General features: G+C 35.7%; 3 protein-coding genes across 3 annotated transcripts; 1 reads left to right on the top strand and 2 right to left on the bottom strand.

Moving 5' to 3' along the window:
- Positions 1-873: 873 nt before the first annotated feature.
- LOC117341725 (GTPase IMAP family member 4-like) lies at positions 874-4,115 on the bottom strand. Its single transcript, XM_033903592.1, has 2 exons — positions 4,077-4,115; positions 874-2,071 (listed from the first exon to the last, which is right to left on the bottom strand). Exons 1-2 carry the CDS (start codon positions 4,113-4,115, stop codon positions 1,118-1,120), a joined length of 993 nt encoding a protein of 330 aa, XP_033759483.1. The 3' UTR covers positions 874-1,117.
- Positions 4,116-5,583: 1,468 nt separating this feature from the next.
- Positions 5,584-13,033, bottom strand: LOC117318327 (checkpoint protein HUS1-like). Its single transcript, XM_033873330.1, has 8 exons — positions 12,856-13,033; positions 12,007-12,134; positions 10,878-11,054; positions 10,568-10,675; positions 10,270-10,344; positions 10,027-10,123; positions 9,513-9,644; positions 5,584-9,050 (listed from the first exon to the last, which is right to left on the bottom strand). Exons 1-8 carry the CDS (start codon positions 12,905-12,907, stop codon positions 8,965-8,967), a joined length of 855 nt encoding a protein of 284 aa, XP_033729221.1. The 5' UTR covers positions 12,908-13,033; the 3' UTR covers positions 5,584-8,964.
- Positions 13,034-13,261: 228 nt separating this feature from the next.
- LOC117318301 (IQ calmodulin-binding motif-containing protein 1-like) lies at positions 13,262-23,167 on the top strand. The gene is made up of 14 exons (XM_033873303.1): positions 13,262-13,454; positions 14,346-14,508; positions 15,876-16,014; positions 16,343-16,442; positions 16,748-16,847; positions 17,922-18,017; positions 18,486-18,560; positions 18,813-18,921; positions 19,527-19,636; positions 19,757-19,899; positions 20,033-20,181; positions 21,291-21,422; positions 21,633-21,789; positions 22,680-23,167. The coding sequence occupies exons 1-14, from the start codon at positions 13,346-13,348 to the stop codon at positions 22,868-22,870; spliced, it is 1,773 nt and encodes a 590-aa protein (XP_033729194.1). The 5' UTR covers positions 13,262-13,345; the 3' UTR covers positions 22,871-23,167.
- The last annotated feature ends 1,028 nt before the right edge of the window (positions 23,168-24,195 follow it).

Here is a 24,195-nt window from a genome sequence, read left to right as displayed (position 1 = left end):
GTGACCTTCATTCAAGTTCACAGGAGTCAAATATACATGTGTACTAAAATCTTAAATGACTTCTTGATAACAAAATGCCCAGATACCCAGTATTAGGTCTGTAGCATGCTAGGTTGAAGGGCTAGCAAGTTTGTTTAAATGGATGACCTTGACCTTCATCGAAGGTCACAGGGGTCAAACAAATTCTTCATAATAACCGATAGGCCCGGAGACCTGGTATTGCGTTTGAAGCATTCTAGGGTAAAGGGCTATAAAGATTGTTCAAATGATCGACATTGACTTTCATTCAAGGTCACAGGGGTCAAACATGCTAAAATATTTAAACAACTTCTTGATAACCAAGAGACCCAGATACCTCATATTGGGTTTGTAGCATTCTTGGGTAAAAGACTATAAAAATGTTTAAATGAATGACCTTAACTTTCATTCAAGGTCACAGGAGTCAAATATGCTAAAATATATCAAACTTCAAGAGACCGTTACGGCCCATGGGCCTCTTGTTTAGAATTAGAAACATCAGGTAAATATCTGAAAATACGAACCTCCATGTTTTAGCAAATGGAAATTGAGGAAATGAGACCATATCTAATGTATAGTATAAACGTAATTTTCACAATGACTAACCCACCGGCTCGTATATTGTATTATAACACATTATACGGGCCTGGGTTTGAGAATGTGTGCCAAGTACCTGTGCTAATGTGAGACAGACATTCTACTTAGATTTTATATTTGTGATTATAAATGATTAAAATGATGATATTTACATTGCTATAAAAATCACTCTCTTCGCCGTAAAAAACATAATAAAGTCAAAGTGGTTGTAATCACAACAATTTTAATGTTAAAATTTACAATCTAAAATTTTGCTAGCTATATTGATATATAAGATTATATAACGATGGGTTATACATGGCAAAACAGTTAACATACTCTTCAAAATATGAAAACATGGTCTAGATTGGCAGACACCAACATACATGTACATGCCGGGGTATAAAGCAATTCACTCCTCCTGGTTCCAACATAGAAATCCTCTGATGAAATTTATACAGGTGCTGGTATATTGAACTATACTCTGTGTGCATGCAAATGTCTATCAAAATCGAAACTGTGTTCACTTTTTGAAAAACTTTTTAACATAGGGAGAGAAAACCTCCCAGAGATATATTGTCACGTCGGCAATGGTATACCATATTCCCGTCTCGTTCTGGTACTCGTCACGTACCTGTGACGTTAGACTATCTGGGTGTAGTTTCTTCTTGTGTGCCATCTCAGCCTCTTTTATCCACCTATCGTATCTACGTATTAGTTCATCCATCTTCTGTTTCTGGTCTTTCTTCAGTTTTTCAATATCATGACGATAAAGATTATCTTCCTGTCCCTTAAGTTCTTGTGCTCTTTCTTCGTTTTTCATTTGGACATCTTTAAATGTCTTGTCAGTATGGAAATTCCCATTGTTTTCGTCGACAACGCCACTGACGATGCGATGCAGCTTTTCCGTATTCTTATCCTTACCTGCAGCCGTCGCATTGAAAGCCAGGTAATTCCTGGGTGTATCTCTCATTAGACGATACAGGTAATTGTCTTTGGGTACAGTTGCTTTTGCGGTGGCATCATCATCTTCACCGGCAAACAGAAATACGAAATGGTTTTCGATGTTCTTGCCGAACGATTTTGTGTAGAACTGTGCGATTTTCTCCTCATTCTTCCTTACCCTGTTATCTGTCTTGACTTTGGTGAGAACGAGAATAATCACATGTGGCCCAGGAGACATTATTCCGGCAATTTTCGTGATCTCGCCCTTCTTCATTTTTTCGTCTTGATCACTGATACGGAAAAACTTTCCTGGGGTGTCCACAACTACGACTTTCTCCCATCCTTTGAACTTGTCACTCTCCCCGCGGAAGCATTTGTCTTTCGGGTAAGCTTTAGCCTCAGCGCCAGTGGTAAAGAGATCAGCGCCGAGCAATGCGTTGCCTGTCACACTTTTCCCACATCCAGTTTCCCCAACCACCAGCACACGCAATTCCGATTTGGATGTGCCTCCTACAATGCAGAAACAAATAATCTATTTACAACTATATTAAATGAACGTAGAGAAAATATACCTTCGCTAAATGAGTTTTTCTCCCTGGAATCAATTGACCACAAAGTCAGCTTGGTAAAGATTAATAAGTCCAACCGTGTGAATGTTAAAATTCCGACTACGTCTTCTTTCACTTAATCTTAATTAGGAGTATCGAACGCACATACCACACGCGTTTCCTCTCCCTGCCATCTGTAAACAGGTTCCTCCTTAATTGGACTGAAAATATAGACTGGGTGTAAGTTGTTGCGAAGATCTATACATTTATAGTTATAACGAGATACATTTATAGTTATAACGAGATACATTTATAGTTATAACGAGAGACATGTTTACTAAATATAGGCACAAAATTACCGTTTACACATTTACGTTGTATGTATGATAAAACTGTAAATTATACATTTCTGTACGAATTCGTTTTGATTTAAGAACTAATCGAGTTTAAACATTCAGCAAGCTTACCAGTATGTGATACCGAATATGTGACGTAGCTCACCGGTACGTTTTCAGGGAGTGATTCACCGAGGTACGTTCGTTCTTATATTGCACGTGTTAATGCTGATCAATTATCTCATTATGGTCCATGTTGGAACAAGCATTGTTACAAAGTGTACAGTTCGTAACACTGGATATTTAATGATAGTTTTCTTCCCCCGTACACGGGTTTAATATTTAGTTAATAGACAAATTGCCTTATTTTCCATATAAAAATGATTTTGCTTAGTAATTGCCAATATTTATAAACAATTTTGATAGACATGTTTTGACTTAACTTGATGTCGGTATTCTCCTAATGCTAGTATTTATATTACAGATATAATTTACCTTTTTGAAATAAGAATATTATCATTTTTTACAATGTTACAGTTCATTAATCTAAGTGTTTAACCCGTGTGATAAACACATCGTAATGTTTCTTGTCACAAACAATAAATACACAACATGCCTTGACGACGTGCCATTTACTAACTATACAAATGATATGTTTTTAGCTATTGATTTCAATATCTAAATACGATCTCTTAAACGTTTTTATAGCTATCACAAGAGTAAAACACAAACAAGATATCCCAGAATGATCTTTTATGGTTATACGTCGGACTGATCTTTTCTCCACTTTTGAATGTTTTCTTTCTTTTTTAGCTCACTTGGTCCTAAGGACCAATAGGACCATTATGATCATTATGAGGTGGGGATTTGAAATTGTACAAATGGTGGGGCTGACCCCCGGGGACCTGAGGGGTTTGGCCAAAAGAGTTCAATTTGGCTAAATTTGATATAAACAACTTCTTTTCTGAAACTAAGGAATGAATATTGCTCATATTAAATTTGATGCTTCCTTATGGGGTAGGGGTACAAAATTGTACAAATGGTGGGGCTGACCCCCTGGGGGCCTGAGGGGTAAGGCCAAAAGAGTTCAATTTGGCTAAATTTGATATAAACGAACTTCTCTGAAATTAAGTCATGGATGTCGCTCATATTTGACTGGTAACATCCTTATAAGATAGGGATACAAGATTGTACAAATGGTGGGGCTGATCTCCTGGGGGCCTGAGGGCGGGGCCAAAAGGGGTCAATTTGGATTAATTTATAAAAACGATTTCTTTGGAATTAAGCAATGAATATCGTTCATTTCGGCAGCATCGTTATGGGGTGGGGATTCATTATTGTACAAATGGTGGGAATCCCCCCCCCCCCCCCCCCCCCCCCCCCCCCCCCCCTTCCCGGTAGCATGAGGGGCAGGGCCAAATGGAATAATTTGGCTAAACTGATATAAACAATTAATTATCTGGAAGTAAGCTATGAATATCAATCATGATTGACAGGCTGCATTCCTAGGTGGTGGGGATTCAGAAAACTATAAATGGTCCACCTGCCCCCCAGGGGGCCGAGGGGTGGGTAGAAAAGGAGTACATGCTTAAATTTGATTGGTAGCATTCTTTTAGGGTAGGGATTCAAAATTGTACAAATAGTGGGGGCTGACCCCCTGGTGGCCTAAGTGGCGGGCCCAGAATGGGTCCATACGGCAATATTGATAATAATGACTTCTTAAGGAACTAAGCAATGTATCCTATGATATTGATATTTCAGTGGTAACATCCCCAGGAGGCTGGGATTCAAATTTATACAAATAATTGGTCTGGCACCCCCACCCCTAGGATCTTTCCTCACCCCTGAAGACTTGTTTCATTCTTTTCATCTTTGAAACCATTTAGATTCCCACCCCATAACCATATATAGCCTTGCTGGGCATCAAGAGATGAACACAATCCTGATGTAACAAGAGATCCCAGAGGGATCTTGGCGACCACCATTGAATGATCTTTATAGGTTCCATGTCAGATTGATCTTCTCTCTATTTTTCCCTTCCTCTTACTAATCTGTGTAAATTGATAAACATCCCTCCAGCACTTTTCAAACAAGGGGAACTTATATATGAAATTTGAGATTTAGCGATAATGGCTGTCTGTCGACCATGTTGTTTTCAGATTGGTCCCAAAATGCAATAAGACAGACCAAGGGCAACATACATATGAAATTTTAGAAAGATCCCTTAAGTACTTTCTGAGAAATAGCGATAACAATCTTTAATTGTCAAAATCCAAGGTGGCTGCTTCTCGGCCATGTTGTTATCCGACTGGTCCCAAAATAAAATATGCATAACTAGGGACCAAGGGCAACCTATATGTCAAAATCCAAGGTGGCTGCTTCTCGGCCATGTTGTTATCCGACTGGTCCCAAAATAAAATATGCATAACTAGGGACCAAGGGCAACCTATATATCAAATTTCAGAAAGATTCTTTCAATACTTTTGTGAAATAGCGATAATAAACTTCAATTGTCACAATCCAAGATGGCTGCCTGTCGGCCATGTTGTTTTCCGATTGGTCCCAAAATCACATAACTAAAGACCAAGGGGAACCTGCATATGAAATTTGAGAAAGATCCCTTCATTTCTTTCTCAGAAATAGCGATAACAAGAATTGTTTACGGACGGAGGAACAACGGACGCAAGGTGATTTGAATAGCCCACCATCATATGATTCAAGGCCACAGGGTAAAAATAGGTTAAAATCTTTTAAACAAATTCTTCTTAATAACCAAGAGGCCCAGGGACTTGATATAATGTCCTGTATCATGCTGGGGTGACAAGGTCACATAGGTCGAAAAGGTTTAAATCTTGAAACAATGATTTCTCAATAGCAAAGAGACCTGCTGTGTCCTGACCCCCCCCCCCCCCCCCCCCCCCCGGATCTTTTTCAGACAAGGAATTTTTTTTTATAGCCTTAAAAAAAAAAACCCGCCTATGCCACCCCCCCCCCTCCCTCCCCCCCCAGCTTATCGAAAAAAAAACAAATTTGCTATAATTATTTCCATTTTCCAAAATTTTGGCCCCCAGACCCTTCGCCAAAAAAATTACTGGACCCCCCCCCCCCCCCCCCCCCCCTTTCAAATTCCTGGATCCGCGCCAGACATGTATAACGTGATGCTAATCTTCCACATGGCCCTCAAATAACAAGATAACATATAAACACTCGATTCAGAAACACATGGATACATAGCACTTGATACATGATTATACAATACATCAATTCATGTAAACCATGTACAATACAAAGTGAACTAGAACACTGACAGGTCAGTGAGGAACATGTGTTGTGGCCATATATCACCCATAATAAGCAAAAGACATCTGCTCATATAGCAGAAGTTGATGCTTGACATTTGGACTTCAACAATAATCGCAAGAAAACAAAATATATATTTCACATTAACTATGTGACTAATTATCTTCCACCACCATATTTGCTGTGCTAACACAGATAAAAATACTGGTGCAATCTTCATTTCTTCGTTTTGATTTGTTTTATTTCAGAACCTCCTCTATCTAGAGTCAGAGTCACATACAGAGATCCAGTACTTTGTTTTTGAACTAAGGACCCAAATTGCCTTGACTTTTGATCCAGTGAGGGACTGCAATAGCTCATATCAGTTGGTTAGAGTGTTGGCCACATCACCTCAAGTGAAGTTTCCAGGCGAGTGGTTCGATATTTTACCCGTGTGGTGGTTTGTATTCTCAGAAGCTAAGAAACAGACCCTTCTGAAAAACACCTAATCCTAACTGCTCTGGTCATGCGAAGGGCCTCCCCTATGTTGTACCGTGAGGTAGCCACTACCTACTAAAAGCAGTCCAAGCTCCCACATAACATTAGCTGTTCACGAGGTGATCAACCCAACAAACTATGATCCAGCGACCTTGATCTTTTGTCCGTATCCTTTCATTCAGACCAATTGACCTTGACCTTAAGTCAGTTGGCTCCCTGTTAATATCCAACCAATGTTGCTTCATACTGTTCTAGCAAAATTTTGAATTCATCAGTCATTAGCTAAAAAATTTCACATTGACCTTTGAATCTGTGACCTTGACCTTTAGACAGTTGACTAACAAACACTGATTCATAGTCACAACAAAATGTTCATTATCAAAAAGCTGGTGACTTGTCCTTTGGTCAGTAAACTCCTCGTTTAATTGTGAATAACTTAGCTTCATCATGTCATAATAAAAAATTTTCCTCAATGAAAATATGCACAATATTTGACCATGACCTCTGACCTTTGGTGGTAAAAATAAACAAAGACACATGTAATGATTCAGATCAATTATACCAATTGTTTTTTGTTTTTCTTTTTTTTTAGTTTAACTTAGAAGGATTGCAGTGATGGGGTTTGCTGAACACTTTAAAGAATAGAACACTGGAGAAGCTAAAACTTTTTTTCTAAACTTCTGATTTTGGTTTGGTCATAGTTTTTAAATGTAATTATCAGCTTTCAACCAAGGCTTTTTCAGGAGCAAGGTCATTTAAGGATTTGAAAACAAATAAGCATATTGGACTGAGCTCTGAGTTCCGGAGGACAGTCATCAATATATTACGTTTAATTGTAGTCGATGGTATCTAAACGTGTAATCATGTTTTTACAACTGATTCTATTTCATTACATATGGACCCAGTTTCATCAACATTCCTTAAGTCAACATAACCCAGAGGAAAGCATTAGAGAACTTAAGTAGTGCCTCAACTAAGATTTTTTCCTTAGCTCCAATAATGCAAATGTATGTGTGGAAGAATTCCCATCAGTTAAGGATCGTTGTTGAATCCAGGGGGCCAGATCAGCTGTTAACAGGCCTAGGTATTCCTTTTTACAGTTGCCACAACCACATGTACCTGCTACATATATTGTTTAATGACCAACATCAAATTAAAAAGAACATTTTTTTAGTTTGAATAAATTTGATTGATTTGATTTGAACATATTTTATTGCAAACAAATTGAACACAATAAAAATCATAGAATCACAATACATATCACACAATGGTACATCTTTTAAGATATATTTTGAAATATATTTTGGATGTATGAACATTGGAAATAATTCCATCATGATATAGCCAGATAACATTTCAACACTAGAGCAAAGGTAATTCAGATACTTAATTTGTTTTTATGAAGGAACCATTAAATTACAGGGTAACAAAACAAAATTAATCTTCATGATATCGACATTCATGAACAATTTTTTTTCTGCCAACACTGTCTGGCACATTACATTAACCAGTGCCACACATCACTATGAGATCTTTTGTGGCAATGGCTAATTTGTTAGGGTAGTTTTACCAAAGAGAATAGCTTGGCAGTATTAGAGACTGGCATTGAGTGTGTCCAAGAAACAAGCACAATGTGATATATTGAGGTACATCAATGTGAGCTCCATTAATTATTGTAAACTTCTTTATCTTCTAAGCGCATCAGTCTCAACATACCCTAACCTTATCTACAGAAAATTATTGTTATGCAACTTAACATAACTTTCCAGTAGATAGTATGTTAAAGCAGACTGAAGAAGTTATTTATCTTTATAAGCTGTAAGATTATGGACAGCAACATCAATATCAATTTTGCACTTGATGAAATGTAATCAGAATATGTTACATAAATCCATTTTCCATTTAAAAGAAGCAATTGCTTTTTAACCCTATTGGTGGTTTACAATTAAATATGAAGTAAGCTTAGACCGAGATTTGATCTTGTGGTGCTGATTTCAACTTCGACTCTTCACTCTAAGATATCACACTACAGATGCAGAGGTAAAGGCTCCTTATCATATCTAACCAGATGAACCAATGCCAAACTTAAGCCTTTGGCATGCTTCAAATTTTTTTTTTTTTTAGGTTTCATTTAAAAAAAAAAAAGACTTTCCACACTGAAGGTAAAACATAACTTGAAAACTGACACATTAGAAAGAGATCTCAATGAGCTATGTGATCCTCAAAGTGTATTTAACAAAAGAAACCACAATATATATGTGACACATGATACTGGAGGAATATTGTCAGGCAAAACAGTCAAAACACTGGCATAGATACTGGTATGTGTCACACACATGAAGTACTGTAGGGACACTGGAGGGATACATGTATTGCTGGGTACGGCTGTCAGGAGGCCATCACAAGCAATAACACTGTAGAGACCCTAAGGAATATGTAGTATTGCTGGGTACGGCTGTCAGGGGGCCATCACAAGCATTAACACTGTAGAGACCCTAAGGAATATGCAGTATTGCTGGGTACGGCTGTCAGGAGGCCATCACAAGCATTAACACTGTAGAGACCCTAAGGAATATGTAGTATTGCTGGGTACGGCTGTCAGGGGGCCATCACAAGCATTAACACTGTAGAGACCCTAAGGAATATGCAGTATTGCTGGGTATGACTGTCAGGAGGCCATCAGTCATGAAGTACCGAAGGGACACTGCAGGACTATGTAGTATTGCTGGGTATGACTGTCAAACACATATTGCTAGGTACAGCTGTCAGGAGGCTATCACAGGCATGAAGTACTGTAGGGACACATCGTCCTGGAGAAGAAGAAAATGTACTGTCCTGTTGTTGACAACATCTGAAAATGGAAGTAATGAAAGATAAAATATCAAACACATATTGTATATGGTAGATCTTACAAAACACAAGATTTACATCAAAAGTTATATCAAAGATAAATAATAGGTGTACAAATACCCTAAGCAAGAACTTATTGTATGCTGGTGCAGTCACTAAAAAAAGATGAAGTTATTGCCATAACTTAGCGAAAACAAAAGGCATGATTACTACAAGTTTCTCTAACATACTTAGAACCAATATACAGAAAGAAATTATGCATAATGAGTGTAAAGTAATGAATTAACAGGGGTGAGTCGTTTGAAAAGGTGATGTCCATGGGGATATTGAGGGCAGAGTTGGCCTTCTTAAACATAGTTTATTTTATCTCATCACATGACCTATCTATAACCACCTTTATTACTCAATGTTCCCAGCATACATCATGTAAAAAATACGAGAAACAGTAAATCTGATAACATACTACAGATGACTCGTGTGGGGTTGAACTGTTGACTGGCAAGAAATTGTGATAATTTGCGAATATCAATCCTGGTTTTGTAGAATGCCTGAGGATCTCGGTCTTCCTGGGATGGATTCAACATAGGGTCTGTGCCTGTGTAGGAGGTTAACACAGAAAATCTTAACCATATAAATTAATATCTTAATAAAAACAAAATCTGCTTAAGAACATTCATCTATCCCTTTCAAAGGCTAGTCAGGAGTGATTTGATTTATGATGAATATTAAGTCGGATCTATCACTAATAATCAGTGATTTCTGACTTGTCAAACAGTAGCCTGCTTGTTACAGTTTAAGTAACTTGAACTTAAGAGAGAAAAAAATAAAAAAGGAATATGATGCTTTTATAAGATGTCATACTTCTAATATATATGTGTATCATGACTAGATTGTGGAATGTGCCACACCCTTTAGTCATGATACCGATGTGTGTATTGTGACTAATTTAAAAGCTGGTTAAGATTTTATGAACTTACTGGTGGGGTTAATAAGGTCCTTGAAATGGGTACTAATTGATACCATGTCTGTCTCTACCATCAACTTCATCTCTCCCATTTGATTGGCAGACAGGACCTAAAAAAAAAGATTTCCATTTACCATGATGAAGTGGAAAATACCCAGATAAATACAGAGAAGACATATCCCTGATAACAGACAAGGTATATTTGGGGTCATTTGAAAATCAGGATATAACATCAATATCAGGAAAAGTTACTTACCACAAAATTGTTGAGGTTCTTCATTTTCTCCACCACATTTCTCAGTAACTTGAGCTGAGGCATCACAACACTAACCTACAACAGACAACTTCTGTTAGAGCTAGGAATTAATCTGTAGATATCAGACACTGTCAGACATAAACTTAATAACTTTTAATGATTTATTGTAAACAGTATCTGTACATATTATAAAGATATTTCAACTACTGTTTCAAGAAACATTTTAATCAGACTACATACACATGGTTTATCTAAAAAGTACATCAACATGAAACTTTATAAAAGAGATGGCTCTTACATCAAAGCGTGGGAGCTCTGGCTCTTCAAAGTCTGTCCAGAGCCGACGAGGTATGACTGTGACTGGGATGTCATGCACTACTGTGCGGGAGTGAGCACTCAAGGTAGGCTGAAAATATTAATACATTACTTTTCATAACTAAATTGTCGACATATTTAGGAAATAATTTCATGATCCAGAGCCTCACTCACATATATGGAACATCATATTTAAGATGAGAGGGAAAAGATTTAATATTTGTTTTCAGCATTTTTTGTATTACATTAATACAATAATGACATATATCATTATCAATTTAAAATTTCCTTACCAGGTCTACCTCCACTGTTAGACAGGGAGCATGCTTCTTGGTGAGCTTGATCTTCAGCCACTTAGCACTTTGGGCAGTTTTTAAAGCCTTCATCAAATTTTCTGGAGCAAGCTCCAAGAAAATTTCATTGTCTTCTTCTGATACGCCTTCCATTGCATATTCATCAAAGAAATGTCCCTGAAATGAAGGTTAGCCTTTTTCAAAGTCCTTGATAATCACTGATGAAAATACATGGACAAATGAGTTGGTTATCTACACTGACAAAGATATATACAAATCATAGTTCATAGCACATGAAATCTGTTCTTCTTCTCACTGATTTAGGATGGGGCCTTTTTGCCTCATTTTGGGAGGAAAACTTTAAAATTTCAAAGGAAATTTGAGGGATTTAACAGCAAATTTTGTGAATTTACCATAAATATGAAATGAATTTGAACGGGAATTAGCCCATTATTGGCCCCCCCCCCCCCCCCCCCCCCCCCCCCAAAACATAATGACTGTTCATTTGTATCACTCTTATGATAACAAGCATATGCATACTTAATGGTAATAGATGATAAAGTAGTCATAAACTTCAAATAGTACAGTACATAGAGCTTGTGAACCCCAAATAGCTACATTGTATATGTATATACCATGCAGAAGACTGATAACATTTAGAAAGGAATCCAGACTTGGACATTCTGACAAATAAATGCCCAATGTCAGACACCTATCTGTCAGAATGTCTTAGTCTAGAGTCAGGGTCAAGGGAAACTTGGGCTATTGCATAATATATGCTACCATTTCTTTAAAGAATATAAGGAGTTCATGGAGGCAATTGAAGTTGTTTGTTGTGTACGTTATTGTCAATATGAACTGCTTACACACATATGCATTGATCTGAGAGGACTTTATCCTTTTTTTCTTATTTATTTAAAAGTGAGGGTTTGCAAAATATACTGGTATTTTATGATAAAATCCTGGAGAAGTTCAGTTTTTTTTGTTATTTTGGGGGGGGGGGGGGGGGGGGGGGGGGGGTTCAAATCATCTGATCACATTGACTGGAAATGTAAATGAAGTGATTAAAACATGTAGATATTAAATTGTAGAGCTAATGCAAATGTACAGTAGTGCTTTCATCAATTACCTGAGGAAGTTCACTCCAAATCTGTATTCCACCGTTCACTGCTCTCTCAGACAAGATGAAGTACCAGTTCCCTGGGGTTATTCGTAGTACACAGGTTTTGATCAACTTGGACAATGTCCCTATTACTCCTGGAAGCACACAATTCAATTTGACATATGTTGCCTGGTGATCTATCATCATGATCAACTTATACTTATTTACAATTGTATATTACCCATTAAGTGTACAACACTTTTTACCAGATACACGTATATAGTTCACTCTTCTTGCAGTGGCATGTGTCATTATTATTGTTTTTGTAAACATATATATATAAATTATAATTATTTAGCTGAAAGACAATGTGATTGTTTATATCATTTTGTTTATGATTATATTATAATTGTTGAACACAGTCCACCACAGCTTTCATACAATTGATCATGATGTAGAAAAAAAACTGTTCATGCATTTTACACACATTTTTTAGTTGCCGCGAGAAGAGGGAACCTCTTACAAATGAGCAGGGTATAATTATAAATAACTTGATTTACAATTTTGATAACTTTCGACAGTTACACTACTGTAAGGTCTATAGTATAAGTGTACTTATAATTTTATATTATTACTACGTATACTTTGCAAATAACCAAAAGGTATGCATACCCATACATATTATCATTTTTGAGACCAATAAGGGAGATTGGTGATATTTAAACGGATTGTTCATGTGATATATTATATGTACTGGTGTCTCCAAGAAAAAAAACGACCCCTATTACAAGCCCCTGTGGCTGTGATCAGGTGATGGGACCAACACTAACATACACGCGAAAATTATCAACCAACACCCAACAAAAATCATTTTACGTGTAAAATGTTGAATACAGCCAATGTCGATGATTTTCCCTCTAAACCTCATTCTGAAAATCGATAAGCCGTGATAAAAATCACACGATAGTCATACAGCCTTGAAGTCTGAAGTTTCAATGTTTTCCTTCACTCCCGCCATTCGACCCACTAAGTTCTGGTCAGGAAACGAATTAATAATTTCCGGAAACGAGACATCGAATATCACAGTATTTGTTGGTTTTTATCTCTAAATCTGTACCAATCCATATCTTTACTAACAGATACAAAATGTCGCCTGGATCATATAATCTATATACATTGAAATTAAAACCATTTTTATTACCCAGTTTTTATTTCGGAAATTACGGAAAATTATTACACTCCGTCTTGTGTGTTGTGAAGTCCATGAAAACGTTCGAAAGACATAGATTTAGATCAAGCGCCTTCGCGGTTGTAAACAAAAATGTCGCTTTTGCCATAGGAATTAGTCTTGTATCCAAATTCCAATATGTCGAGGTACGCAAGTCCCGATCGGGACAAGCGTGTCCTTAATCTAGCCGGAGAAATAGCAGATACGAAAGATAGGCGTGTTCCAATTCTTTTAATGAATCTAAAAGGTGAGTTTGTAACTTGCACACAACAAAAACATGTTCTGTCAGGTTTTCAGCTGGTTTTCATCCGTCTTACATGTTACCTCGTCAGAATCTGTTGTAAATTTAAACATTCTGTTTTATTTACTGATGTTCTTATTATTTTGGTCATTACGTCACTAACGTCAGTAAGAAATTACATTTTTTTTTGTTTTCGAAAAAGATGAGCACAACTGAAGGTTCCATCATTTTTGATGCAGACAGACAGAGAGCTAGTTGAGTAGTTCAATTGTTAAAAGCCTAGATAAATATAGGCCTATTCTGGCTATTCAAATCTAGTCTCAGAAGCAGTAAAATATTCTGCTCTCCAAACGTGCCAGACAAGATTCCCTTATCCTTAGGACTAGGCCTGCTTTTGACAAACACTTATCTTCATAACTAAACTTATAAATCAGCTGCCTGTACTGTAGATACCAATAATCATCCGTCTTCTCAAGGTCCATCGTGCGTTTTGAATTTTGTCAGTAAACCGAAGTATATATCGTATAACGAATAAAGACATTTCAAGCGCCTATGCTTCAAACTTCTTTACTCATGCCAACTTAATCAACAATACAACTAGTGCGGATCCTGGAAGCATTTCAGAATATAGATGTTTAGCATATGGTCATTAGTCAAAGATTGATTATGGCATAATATATGTAATGTCAAAATCCATCTGTTGTTCAGAGCAAAGCAACTGGCTTATAATTGTCATCAATATGGCAAAAATATTTAAAGCATTGCCTTTGGTAAATAAATGTATGTAGTTTTTCATCAAAAGCAGATTGTACTGAACATAACATATACTGAACAATATTATATCACCTAATCATTGACCAATTGTTTTTAATTGTTTGAATAATTATGTTTTTACAGGAATTTTAAGTTCTGTTCCTGTTGGCTCAAAAGAAGCGATAAAGTTGAGGCATGAGATATGGGACTACAACCTGCTTCATGTCCTTCTTCTTGTATTGAAACAAGACTTCAGCATTGTAGATGGTGACTGGCAGACAGCAGCAGCCTTGGCTGCTATCCTCAGGTAATGTATAGTTTTGGTTGATTACCAGTGTGTAGACTACATACTGACAGACATTGATCCATTGCCAATTTATATGTAACTTGCTTTGACTTTATAAACTAAATCACAAATTGATGTTAGGCACCCTTGAAATTCCTGGGGTTATTTAAGTTTTATTCAAAACTTTAGGCCATTGGCCCATCAGTATAACAGAGCAAAAATATAATAGAGATTCAATACAGAATAATGTATAGAGAATGAATCCCTTATTACATACAATATACAATTATATATCAGATCAAAACATATTCAAGCAGTTCTTAACTTATTTGATTTGAAAATATATTTTACCTTATGCACATTCCTGGTAGTTCAATAATGCTTGCAAATTTAGAAGCTGGATAGCCTTAAAAACTGAAGCACTTTTCCAATATTTTTTACCTACAGTTATTTAACTCTAGGATTTTGAAATTTGTAACAAGTTAGTAAAAAGTGAAATTCATTTTCCACATCAAGGGAATTACATTGTTTATCAAATTCTGGATCTTCCTGTCTCAATTTCCACTGAATGAGATGAAATACATGTATAATTTAGCGAGACATATTCTATATTTGACAGGTATATATTTTGATAGATACAATTGTAGAGAAAGTTTATGAACATTAAGATATTTATATAAAAACATTTAGATGAAGCAGCTTGTAGAATTTTCTCCCTTTGATCAAATAAATTTCTGTTTAATCTCTAGCAGAGTTAATTCTTCATAACATACATTGAATGGGTTCAACCATACATCTCCAAATCCTAGATTATTCAAATAATCTCTAATACTATTTGCCCTGTTGAATACATTTCTATTTCCACTCCATTTTATCAAAACATCATAACAACTTTGAACTTTATATACAGTAATACAGTTCTCGCTAATGATAATTAAACCACTTTAAACCAGTATTTTGTTCTCTTATAATTTTCTAATCAAATCTAAGGGTTATGTTCACATTTGATCTCTGCACCTCAGGACTATATAGATATAACTGTAAATGTTACCAAATGATTGTCAAGAGACATCATGAATTTGAAAGGTATTGAAAAAGAGTTAACCCTTGACAAATAGTTAGAAGACAAATCTTATTATCACAAATCAGATTGGCCAAATATATGTCAAATTGATCAACATGACCCTGCAAAAGAAAACATAACTCTCAAATTTAAATGTCAAGTGGAAACCCTGGTTAAATCAGACTGGGGAGGGGGCAGCTTTGGCTATACAAAATCTAGCAGGCCAAAAGCTTTATATGGCTCCATGTTAGATATTCCTCTATGACAGTTCCACATGTTTGTTTACTTTGTTATGTTGACATGTCTTGTTTATATATATCTGTAGCCAAGTGTGTGCTGGTATGGTGCTCAAGGGAAAAGACAGAAACAAATTTGAGACAGAGAGTCTTCCTGAGGCAATCAACAACCTGTTCCTTCTAGCACGAAGAATACAGACTAGATACTCCAAATTACCTAATGTGACGGTAGGTTACATTAATTCCATGAAATGATTCTGAAATACATGTGTTCTTAATGAAATATCTTAAGTATTCAATATCATTAAAGAATCGGGAGTCCTTAAATCATTATCATTTCATTAATCTATGCTAATATTTTATAAAACATTATGTAGTTATAAGATAAACTTATAAGATATAAGTTATAAGATAGACTTTGTTGATCTGTGGTTCTTTAGATACACTAACCTGTAATGGTAATTTATTTTCACATTCTGTTTATCCAAATACAGGCTTATATGGTACCTTATTTTGCCTGTGTAAATGGTAACAGAGAATTCTTTTTCCAAATTAGGGAATACAGAAAGATCGGCAGCGGCTAATGGTGTGTTACAGGGGAGTGTTGGAATCAATTACCTATATAGCATCTGGTCACGTCTTCATCTGTAGAAATGGTATGTCTGAGTGTATTAGTTATTATTTCTATTGATAGTGATGATCGAAACACTACAAGCTACATGTGACATAAAGTGTATTGTATGCAATACATAGATTCATTATTATTATTTTTACATTAGATTATATTGTAGATGTATTTAAACATCTGCCTTAAGATACAAGAGTACTATATGATATTTTTCTGAAACAATAATTAATAACTTGTAAAGTTTGGGATAAATGTTTGTACTGGTATATTATTATATACATGTGCAGTATTATATAGATTTTTTAAAATACTATCATTTTTTTGTCTTTTCAGTGATCGAGTCACCTTGGTTACTGCAGCTGTTGATATCAGATGATGCTGATACTGTAGCTGGTGTGATGGATCTACTTCCAAAAATTCTTAGGGTCAATCGGTACATATCAATCATCTCCATTAAGATAGTGGTTGTTGGTTGTAATAAGTGGATGTCAATACTGGGTATAGCTGTCTTTGTTTTCTACTTTTGTTCAGTGGTCTTAATAATATATTTAATGTCTATATCAATACTTCTCTTCCCCAACCATTTATCAAGAAATGTCATTGGTTTTATCAATCTAATTAAAATCTAGATGGTCATTCTCACTACGTTACATGAACATGTAACAACATCGCATAAGGGGTCATGTCAGGATGACCTTTTGGATTAACCAATCAAATTACTACTCACAGTATCTTGGAAGTGAATTTCGTATGTGCAAAATAGCATGACTAGAGTCCACTGCCTGCATAATCTGTCAATCTGCTTCAAGTCATTTTGTCCAACAAAGCACATAGCTATATACATGCTGCTGTACTGAAATGGATAGCTTCAGATGCATGATGTGACAAATCAGTGAGATCGATGACATCGAAAAAATTGACAATTCGACCTGAAAGTGAAATATTGAGGTAACAAAGGTTATCCTGACATGACCCCTTATACGATGTTATTGGATGTTCATGTAACCTTGTGAAAATAAACATCTATAGTTTAATTAGATTGTAATTTTATATGATCTAGACATTTTTTTTTACCATTAATATCATTTCATTTCTTCATTTGTTTGTGTATTAAACATACTGTGATTTCATTGAACTTTTGCCCATATTATGCACCAAGTACATTTCAAAAATCACCAAAGCATTATATGAGCCTTTCCAATCATTTGACAAAGAAATTGCCAATGTTTTGTTCCGTGGGTAATTTGATAATTTTATTATTAAGTTGAGGTCTATATCATCCTTAAATGATCATAGCTATTGATAGGACATTAAACAAACCAAACCAAAACTGAATGTTGAGCTCTTCTCATTGCAACCAAAATAAGAAGAGTTAATATTATGAATGTGGATTGTAGTTGTTCATGTTAAAGACCATGGCATTATTGCATTATATCATATGTTCTTAATTAAGCTATAATAAATTGATATTTTACAGAGAAATGATGAAGATTGGTTTATGTTATAGGAAACTGCTGAAGGAGCTGGACACTAAGTTGGTCAATAGTATTATGGATGAATTGGTGTACAAGTTATCGGTCAACAACGAAGTTCAAATTGGAGCGTAAGTCAACAAAATACAATAAGATAAAATCAACTTTTTATGATCAAGGATATCAGTTTGTTTTTAGTTGATGCTTGTTTGTGTTGATCATTTTCCTAGTGTCTGTTTGATAGTATATTTGAACCTTCCTCCAATCCAGGCCATTGATAGTCAATAGACATATAGATGTATACTAGAAACCTGTTTGACCAGTACAGTTAGATTAAAGGACTAGTTTGAATTTTAGCCATCAACAGCTGTCTTTTATACTACCCTAATTTCGCATGGAAATACTCAGTACCTTGCATATTATGACTGTGATCTTTGCATCACTATTTACTACGGCCTTTGTTCATTTTTCCAACAGTCAAAACTTCTGCAAATATTTAAGAAAATCAGTAGGATCTATTGTGAATAAGACAACACATCCTCAGTTGGGGTTTAGTTTCAGGGAAACTACTACTAACATTAACATGTTTACTTCTTCAGAGCGGCAACCAAGTGTGTGTTGAGAATATGTGACTTTTACAAGCCTATGGTGGATACACTTTGTACAAGATACAAGTAAGTTATGAACACATTGAAACCGCTGTAAAGATTTTTGATATAAATAATCTTTATTTGACAATAAGAAGTCTTTAAGAAATATGCTTCATGTAATGAAATGTTTTATGTCTAAGGATGATGAGTAGGCATCCCTAGGAAAAATACAATATACAAACATTAGATTGTTCAGCCATATCAACATAGTCTAGCAGAGCCAGATCATCAATTTGGTATACTGAAAGGATTATTATTGTGATGCTTGTATTGCAGGGGAGTTAGACCACTTCTTGGTAAGTGGGAGGGACGAGGGTTTGGCAAGGATCTCAAAGACCTCAACATGTTACTGCAGGCAGGCAATGCTCAGATGGCAGAGTTAGAGGTATGAACTGTAAATAGTTTTAATTCCACTCTTCTTTTGGGAATTCAGGGTGTTAAATTCTCACATCCCTGTCTCGATCTGTGGTTAATCTGTGGTTAATCTGCAAACTTAAAAAGACCTTAGTTTGAATGTCTACCACGAGAAGCATCATTTCTCTCTTTAGCCTTGAAAAGCATGGAAGAATGGACACACAATGTTGAAAACAATATTTTGATAATCTTATGTTCCTGTATATAAAGGAACCGATTTTCATAGCAAAGAATTTCCTTTTGAAAATGTATCTGCAAAAACCTGAAATGATTCCAAAGACAAAATGATTTTACAAAAATGGACTTGGAGGAGGGGGAAAATTGAGAGCTTTCATTTCATGTCTTAGCAACTTAATGGATATTTACATTTGAAGTTTTGTCTTTTTATAATTTGTTCAATTGAAGAAGTAAATCGTATATCAAACTATACCTTCAATGCTTGATGTTTGCATTTGGTGCAAAGATATTAAATTTCATATTTAAATATGTTCTTTGCGAGACACTTTTAAGGCATACTGGGTTTAGTAAAACCTGCAGCAATATTGATATTTTATGATGTTTTCTGCTGTTTTGCAGCAATTTACTAGAGCAGCAATTCTAATCCAGACAAGATGGCGTGGCTTCATTACAAGAGTGAAGTTACAGCGAGCCGATAAGGCATTCACGAAATTCCAAAGAACATACAGGTAAAAATTATATGTACTTGCATGAACTTTTTGATTTAGAATCAGCCTTTTGTAGTAGACATAAAAACAGAAATACATTTTTTTCTAACATTGAACAAATTTTTCTGCCTTTGTTTTTAGGAAAAAGAAAACCGTGATGGAGAAACGAAAGGAGCAAGCGAAGGAAGCATTGGAGCTTCAGCGGCAGCTAAAGCTGAATCGTCAAAGAATCATGAGGGACTTCAAGGAAAAACAGCTCCAATCCATAGAAATACTTCCTGCTGGTTAGTGGATGTCTGTGAAGTGCCCTTATTATAAATAAGATTTACTGTGTAATATCAGAGCTTTCAAACCTTCCAGTACTTATACCTGTGTATATCCATAATTATATTGATGTGTTGTTTTGCCTGTGCACAGCCAAGGTAGAGGGCTACCTACAGAAGGAAGAAACTCAGGCTGCAGTGACAATACAGAGGTTGTGGCGTGGTCATCATGTACGAAAATCCAACCAGCAGCGGACAGACATGGGCAGACAGGTCAAAGCTGCTATCAAGATACAGCAGGCGGTAAGAACACTTGTTAACGTGGAGAAGGGATAGTGTTGTGTTGTCTAAACTATTCTGCTATCCATGCATTCGTCCATAATTGATTCCAAGCCAGACTTACATGTACCTTCTACTTTTCCTGCATGTTGACAAAAGTTCATGTGGTTTTACCTAGAACGGATGCAAATATTCTACATACTAAATCTTAATGACAGACACCGACATTCTTTGCTCCCCTGAACAATGGACAAAGTTTCCAGTATAAGGATCATTGTAGTTCAATACAGGTTCATGAAACAAGTGCTGTTGTCTGAAATTTAGGGAAGTAGGCATCTCCATTAAATTAATAGTCATTATTTTCTTCAGTTTAACTTCCTACCAAATGGTATCCGATGGTGTCAGATCAGTGACTCTGGAAATCAGAGATGCTGGGATTGTAGACTTTAATTTTTCTTGTTAAACTCAGTTTCTCAAAAAGAATCAGTGTCCTTTTAACAAACCTGGATTACAGTTAAATTGTAGCATAGACTTCTTAACACACCCTACAGATTATGTGAATTATATTTTGGTGTACTAATAGTTACATTGAAACGAATTCTGTAATATATAAGATGTATTTTGTTTTAACTCTTCAAGAAAAATGTCATATTAAGGTAAATTTTGGAAACTTGCTATTTCTTTTGCAATAGATCATGAAGGCTTAGAGATATCTTTAGGTCTACAAAATTGCTGACATACTGTCACTGTATTAACATGGAGGTTACGTGTCCCCTGAAACCAGAGAGGTCTATAGGTTTCCTCTCTACACATATGTATGTAATGCCAAAGTTTGTCAGCACTCTAGAGTGGCTTCAGTCCTTGAGTGATTTGATCAAGCTTCACACAATGATAAAAGACAATTTAAATATCTTGGACAAGTTTGAGTTTTAGGGATTTCGGTTCAAGGTAATTCAGAGAGAGAGAGGGGGGGGGGGGGGGGGGGGGGGGGGACATGTTACACAGTATGCTTGCTTTGATTGTTTTTTTGGGAAAAAATACAGAAATTTGAGTGAATTTGGAGTTTACTTAAAACTTAACTGACAAAGGGGAACAGGTAAGTCATCTCATAACATGTAATTCTTGTTCTTCAGGTTAAAATATGGCTTGAAAGATTGGAAAATAGAAAGAAAAAGGCTCGTGCAGAACTAAAGCCACCAGGGTTGAATGAACTGAGAAGAGTGGAACTACAGAAGGAAATACGTGCCTACAGGGAGGAAAATCCTGTGAGTTACTTAGCTAACATATTGGACAAGGAATTGTGCAGTTAGGTCCTAACCTGTGTTTCAGGGTTAAGTTTACACAAAATTAGTGAATTGAACAATTTTACCTGTTACCTGTTGTTAATTATTGGTAAATTTCAGAAGCATGTGTTGAAAATCTGAATTTATGGCCACACCTGATGAATATATCAAACATTTACTTTCATGTTGTAGGCTCGTTACTGCCAGAAAGATGATTTAGAGATGATTCACAACAAAGCTTCCGAGATGTTGGCTAGGTATTATATGACAGCACGCCCTAACAGGGAGAAACAGACTCACAGAGAGGCTTTGATTGGCCGAATAGACAGAGACTCAGAACTTCTCTCGTGTAAGTTATTAGATAAAAATATCAATATCTCTGAATTCAGAATCTATACTTACTTGCAGAATATTGCCTTAATGTTGAAAATGCAGGTAGGTGTAGACAGTAAAAAAAGGTTTTACCCCAAAAATATCCATTTGATGTCAATCCAACAATTTCAAGGTCACCTGGTCAAAAAACAAGCTAGTACTATGAGACAAAGTAGAAATAAACTTTACCTGCAAAAAGCAAACTTTTGTGCCAGTTTCTTTATGTGGACAAATCGGTTGATATGTTTTTAAATGTAGTATTTGATTTATCTTGATGAACCTAAAAAAATAAAAAAAATAAAATTACCAGGTTCTTCCCTGGTTCAAACAAACAACTTCGGTCCAATTAGTCCAACCACAATAACAGCATTTGCAATGGCATGAAGCAAAGTCAGTTGGAATTAAATAAGAAATCAGTTGAGCAATTGTCATCAGATCAGATTATAACTCATGATAACTTAGTGGGAATGAAATCTAAGCTAACTGACCAAATGTCAAGTTATTATATGTCAAAAGTCAAATTCTGTATCTCTTCACTGGTATTAATTTGCTCATAAGGAAATGAGGCAATCGAATAGAAGATTAAGTTCACTGTGTCTAAGGACAAGGTCAAATTTATCTCCTGATTGCTAAAAGATATTGCTGTGACATGAAGCAATGTTGATACAAATCAAACAAGGAGTTAACGGACAAAAGATTGACAAAATCATTGTACATGTCAGTGTTGCTATTTAGTTGAAGGAGCCCATGGGATATTTTGATTTCATGTTAGTTTGATGTATTATAATATTTCAACTAATAATTACTTTTAAAAAGGAAATGCTTTTAAATGTGATAAAGCTAAACCCCACTTTTGTGTGTTTACAGTGGCTCCTGGCTTTGACCAGGTGATAGACAAAGACGTGGAAATGTTCTCAAGTCGGTCAGTCCCAGTGTCAATGAAGGCAAAGACTGACCACATGGCTCAGATGGAGATCTTACGCAAACCCTGGTACAAAAAACTAGTTGACCAGTACATGGACAGAGAGTATGAGGAAGAGGACCCTATACTTTTCTAACTAGACTTCAGTAGTGCTTTACCTCATCAGCAAGTCAGCATCCTACATTATGTGTCGGGATTTATTCCTGATTTCACAAGTCGTTGAGTATTTCAAGAAACTATGACGAAGGAAAATATTGCTCATTTAGAAGAGGAGAATCAAGTGGCGAGTTTTATTAACATTCATCATCAAAATCTGCCTCATTTGTCCCATGTGTTAATGATACCACCACAACAGTTATACTCACAAAGAAAAAAAAAAGAGATTTACTTGCAGTTTGTAAGGATTTATCTTAGATATAGAAGATGAAGCAAAGAAAAGCAATTTTCTAGCTTTATTTATATCATTATAATAATTTATATGTTCATTAAAAATGACTTACAGACAGAATACTGACAAAGGTAAATTTTATCATTATGGTGCAGTTTATTATTTGGCAGATGGTATGTGCAGATTTGTGATGTTGGACTTGATCTCATTTACAGATCACATTCTAAACAGATTCTAGAGTTCTTCAGACATGATGCATTCCAAGGATAAAATCTCAAACATCCGTCCACTCAGCTTCACTCAGAGTAAGAGGTCTTCAGTATTTCACCATTTCTTACATTTAAATTTGGTGTTGCATGTATTTATATGATATGTGTTTTACTTGGGAAAGAAAACTGGAAATAATTATTGATATGAAGTACACTCGGCCTTATGTAAGAGGTCCCTCCTATTCAGTTGATTATATCAGCTTTTGTCATTTAGGTATTATTTATTGATGTCATATATAGAATTAATGAAAATTAATAAACATGATATATTTTAAATTTGTATATAAAAGTTTTGTTTTCAATGTTTATAATTGGATGTACTCACATTGCAGCTAGTGAGGGGACAATCATAATCTGGATTAAATCTGGACTATGGCCTCACAAAGCTTCTCCAATGGCATCCTTGGGGTATGGGGTTTACCTTAGCAAGGTGTGGTGTGTTATGTATCAAAAGTAGGTCACTCTGAATTACATTTTGACCTTTGACCTACATCAAAGAACAAGAGGCCCATGGGCCTAAATGGTATCACCAAGTTTTGAAATATTTCTGTTCTTTTGTTTTTCATCAGCCCCTGGGGTCAGTTGGGCCAACATATGCATACCATCAAACTGCCTTCCAGGACAGCTAATTTTAACCAAGTTAGAATGAATTTCCAAAGAAATCCAACAAATGATAGCCAAAATGTGACTTCCTTATACACGTATAAACTATTATAGTGAAGTTTACCTCCTCCCAAGGGTCATGAAATTTTGGTAAATTACCTTAAGATGCTTCCATCCATTAAGAGTATTTGATTCTACCTT

The sequence above is a fragment of the Pecten maximus genome, chromosome 2 (assembly GCF_902652985.1).
Source record: "Pecten maximus chromosome 2, xPecMax1.1, whole genome shotgun sequence".
In the NCBI taxonomy this organism is placed as follows: Eukaryota; Metazoa; Mollusca; class Bivalvia; order Pectinida; family Pectinidae; genus Pecten; species Pecten maximus.
Note: the sequence above shows the minus strand (reverse complement) of the source record. Positions and strands in the feature narration are given on the sequence as shown.

What these genes read in the sequence shown, in the direction of transcription:
- LOC117341725 (XM_033903592.1), bottom strand. Translation starts at nt 4,115, where the DNA reads ATGGACCCATTCTGGGCCCGCCACTTAGGCCACCAGGGG. An exon ending in GCCACTTAGGCCACCAGGGG is followed by an intron (nt 2,072 to 4,076) that starts GTCAGCCCCCAC and finishes AGTTGTAAATAG; the next exon opens with ATTATTTGTTTCTGCATTGT.
- LOC117318327 (XM_033873330.1), bottom strand. Translation starts at nt 12,907, where the DNA reads ATGAGGTTTAGAGGGAAAATCATCGACATTGGCTGTATTCAACATTTT. An exon ending in CAGAGCTCCCACGCTTTGAT is followed by an intron (nt 10,345 to 10,567) that starts GTAAGAGCCATC and finishes TGTCTGTTGTAG; the next exon opens with GTTAGTGTTGTGATGCCTCA. An exon ending in CCCCACACGAGTCATCTGTA is followed by an intron (nt 9,051 to 9,512) that starts GTATGTTATCAG and finishes TTCCATTTTCAG; the next exon opens with ATGTTGTCAACAACAGGACA.
- LOC117318301 (XM_033873303.1), top strand. Translation starts at nt 13,346, where the DNA reads ATGTCGAGGTACGCAAGTCCCGATCGGGACAAGCGTGTCCTTAATCTA. An exon ending in AACGAAGTTCAAATTGGAGC is followed by an intron (nt 18,018 to 18,485) that starts GTAAGTCAACAA and finishes TTACTTCTTCAG; the next exon opens with AGCGGCAACCAAGTGTGTGT. An exon ending in ACACTTTGTACAAGATACAA is followed by an intron (nt 18,561 to 18,812) that starts GTAAGTTATGAA and finishes CTTGTATTGCAG; the next exon opens with GGGAGTTAGACCACTTCTTG.